Source organism: Etheostoma spectabile, chromosome 8, assembly GCF_008692095.1.
Source record: "Etheostoma spectabile isolate EspeVRDwgs_2016 chromosome 8, UIUC_Espe_1.0, whole genome shotgun sequence".
Classification (NCBI taxonomy): domain Eukaryota; kingdom Metazoa; phylum Chordata; class Actinopteri; order Perciformes; family Percidae; genus Etheostoma; species Etheostoma spectabile.
Genome location: NC_045740.1, coordinates 32679061 through 32682061, shown reverse-complemented (window position 1 = coordinate 32682061; position 3001 = coordinate 32679061). Strand labels below are relative to the sequence as shown.

General features: G+C 40.9%; 1 protein-coding gene across 1 annotated transcript in view; it reads left to right on the top strand.

Annotated features, from left to right (window-relative positions):
* The window catches only part of LOC116693405 (beta-2-syntrophin-like), a 24657-nt gene extending 22718 nt beyond the window's left edge, over positions 1 to 1939 (top strand). The window contains exon 7 of the mRNA XM_032522354.1: positions 353 to 1939. Within this exon, the coding sequence (XP_032378245.1) occupies positions 353 to 445 (93 nt within the window). The 3' untranslated portion in view covers positions 446 to 1939. The remainder of the gene's footprint in view (positions 1 to 352) is intronic.
* Positions 1940 to 3001: the final 1062 nt, after the last annotated feature.

Genomic DNA, 3001 nt, shown 5'->3' with positions numbered 1-3001 from the left:
GGGGGGGGGGGGATAAGTATGCACTAAAAAGGTATGAATAAAGGCTTTAGGCTGTTATTGTAAGCTCTGTTTAATATGCAACTTCATTTATAAATAAAAAACGTCTTAAAGCCCCGTGGTCTAGAGGACAGCTTTACTCCATTTTTTAGATTGGAACCAGAACAAATGATAGTATAATAAAGTGTCTGTCCATATTATTTATTAACTAACACTGGATGCTGGATGTGAGCTAAAATACTGTAAATGATTCATTTCAGCCAATGCAAGGGGTTCTTATATCTCAGAGTAAAGTATTAAAACTACGTTTTACCCTTCTTCTTCTCCTCCCTCACTTTCTCCCTCTGTCCTCCAGGTATTTGACCTCCACTCGGGTCCAAAGCCGGTGGTGTTTGTCCTCCACTCCTTCCTGTCGGCCAAGCTCACCCGCCTGGGCCTGCTGACGTGAACCAACCAACAGCAGCGGTGTGGACGAGAGGCCGGGCCCAGGCACAGCGAGGAGGGGGAAAGACGCTCCCAAAATTCTGATACTGGGAGTTGATTTTTTCTTTTCTTTTTTCTCTCCAATTTCTCCATTCACAGCTGAAGCTGCAGGGAAGATTTAGCCCGCGAGTCGTATTTCTGATTGTCTGAAATTTGTGCCTTCTCTTCCAACTTTCTACTCAGCCTCTTGCAGTCATTTGTATTGCAAGGTCAGGTAAAAAGGAAGTGGCACTTTGCTTGAAGTCATACTGTGTAAGAGACAAAAAGCTATTAACAATCTCATAACAGCTCAGATGCTGTGATGTGCTTGGGAAGTGAGATTCCATTACCAGTGCACTTCAACCAAAGTGTTACTAAAATGTATTAAGGAAAGGACGGATTTTTAGACAATTAATACACAGCCAAGCACAGATTGGTTAATGTTACCTGTTTTTACTCTATGCCTATCATTCCATGACAGCCTTCCACTGTACTCTGGGCTCTTTTAATGTATATTTGTTTGTCTTTGTGAAGACGTGAGTGAAAGACGCTGTTTTAAAAATCAGAATGCAGTTAGCTGAGCACTAGCAGTGATGGTTTAAAAGAAGAAAGAGGTGTGTGTGTGTGTGCGTGTGTGTGTGTATGTGTGTGTGTGTGCGTGTGTGTGTGTGTTAGTCTCTCTATACTACACGCTTCTGTTGGCTTGGTAGTGTGCCTGCTGTCTGATATTAACCTTTTTTAGCACATTATCCCAAACTACTGTTGTAATCAGGAGTGCCAACTGTGCCTTTTACATGTAGTCAAAGACACTCTTTGTAATGTTTCCTTTTTGATTTCACACAACAAGAGAATTTGAAGCTTTCGACATGTGCGAGCAATAGTATTACTCTTCTAGTGTAAACCATGTTACTGTGTTTTGTTTAAGTGTGTATCTCATGACAGCATAACTTCCTGACATTGAACTCTGTATCCCATGATGATATATGACATGACCACGTGTTACCTCCCCTCCATGACCTACACTACCGCGTCGTCTCCGTCTCACTCTCGCTATCATCTCATTCCATTTTGCTTGAGATTACCGGTTTCTTGTTACTGTTCCTCCAGCAGCATTTCTCTAGCTGAGGATTGTTTCAGGTGGGCCGCCACATGACAGGAGTACCATTGTATTTTAATAATCTGAACTGTAATGGTCGGATACGTCTCACCTCCTAGGAACCACTGTGGTAGAGAGGTTACTGGACACTTTATGTCCTTCAGCTTCTCTCAGGGCCAAAGAAATGCTTAGTTGACCAACACTCGCATGATTTTGTCGACTCACGGATTAGTTGATTTTATTGAGTGTGCTTTGAGTGGACGTTAAGACTAGTAAAAGAGCAATATACAACTTCACAAAGAATCATGCAACAGCACCACTTTAAATCTTGTGTTTAGCAGAGATGTGCTCGTTAGGTTTCTTAGAAATAAGTCATTCAGAATGGAAAAGCACAAGAAGTGACTAATCTACTAAATAAATCTTAGTAGACTAAGAAAGGGCAGCCCTATTGAATTCTGGTCTTTTCCTTCCTGTAAGTCTCAGAAAGTCTATGAATGTTTGAGAAAATAATCTTTACTCAAGGTCCACTGACTTGTTTTCTTTTGCAGCTTTTTTATAATAGCTTAGTGTTCTATGCAATAAAAAGGTTAAGGCTTTTATTGTAAGCCCTGTTTAATATATTGAATGGAATGAATTAGTAAATTGGCCAAAATGGAAACATAGTTAAAGTTGCTACATGTAACTTTTAGTTTGTGATGATTCTAGCGTCTAAGTGTTTTTACCACAGCTGCGTACTCCATGGGGCTGTAATGGTCATGGTACATTACAGAGTCAGCGTTACCGGGGGGGTCATATAGTTGTGATGAATGTTTTGCTCAGACAGAAAATCATTTATTTACAATAAGAGAATAAGTTACAGATGCATTGTTGCATTATGGTAACTTAGCCTGGATGTCTCATGAGCTAATCCGGGTATCCCCATCACTGTGTCACGAGCCAAAGCATAAAACAACCGACGTAATAATAACTTAGATTAATATAGCGCATTTCATGAAACCCAAGGAAAATAGCAGGTTAACACACACACGGACTAAAAAGACTAAAACGTCTGCGCTAAATGGGAGGGGGACGTTATGTAATGTTAGCTACTGACGTACAACCACATCACCCAATCTAAAGTTATTTTATTAATAAAATAGACATAATACATATCTGTGGGCCAATTTGGGGACTTTTTTTAATCCTTTACAATCCCGTAATTGTCTCCATCTGTGGAAAGCCCGACCGAGTGTGACTCATGATTTTGTCCCTTTGTCTTTCACTTTCTCTTTGATATAACTGCTCCAAGCTAAACTAATACCTAATCTACCCTTCAGTTCCTCTGTTCAGTCCAGTGCTAGTCTATGTCCACGACGGTCCACTTCCAGGATTGCTCTGTTACCGCCGGAAATTCCACCGGATGTCCCTCTTTTCAGCCGGATATCCGTCCCCGTCCTCTGTCTCTGT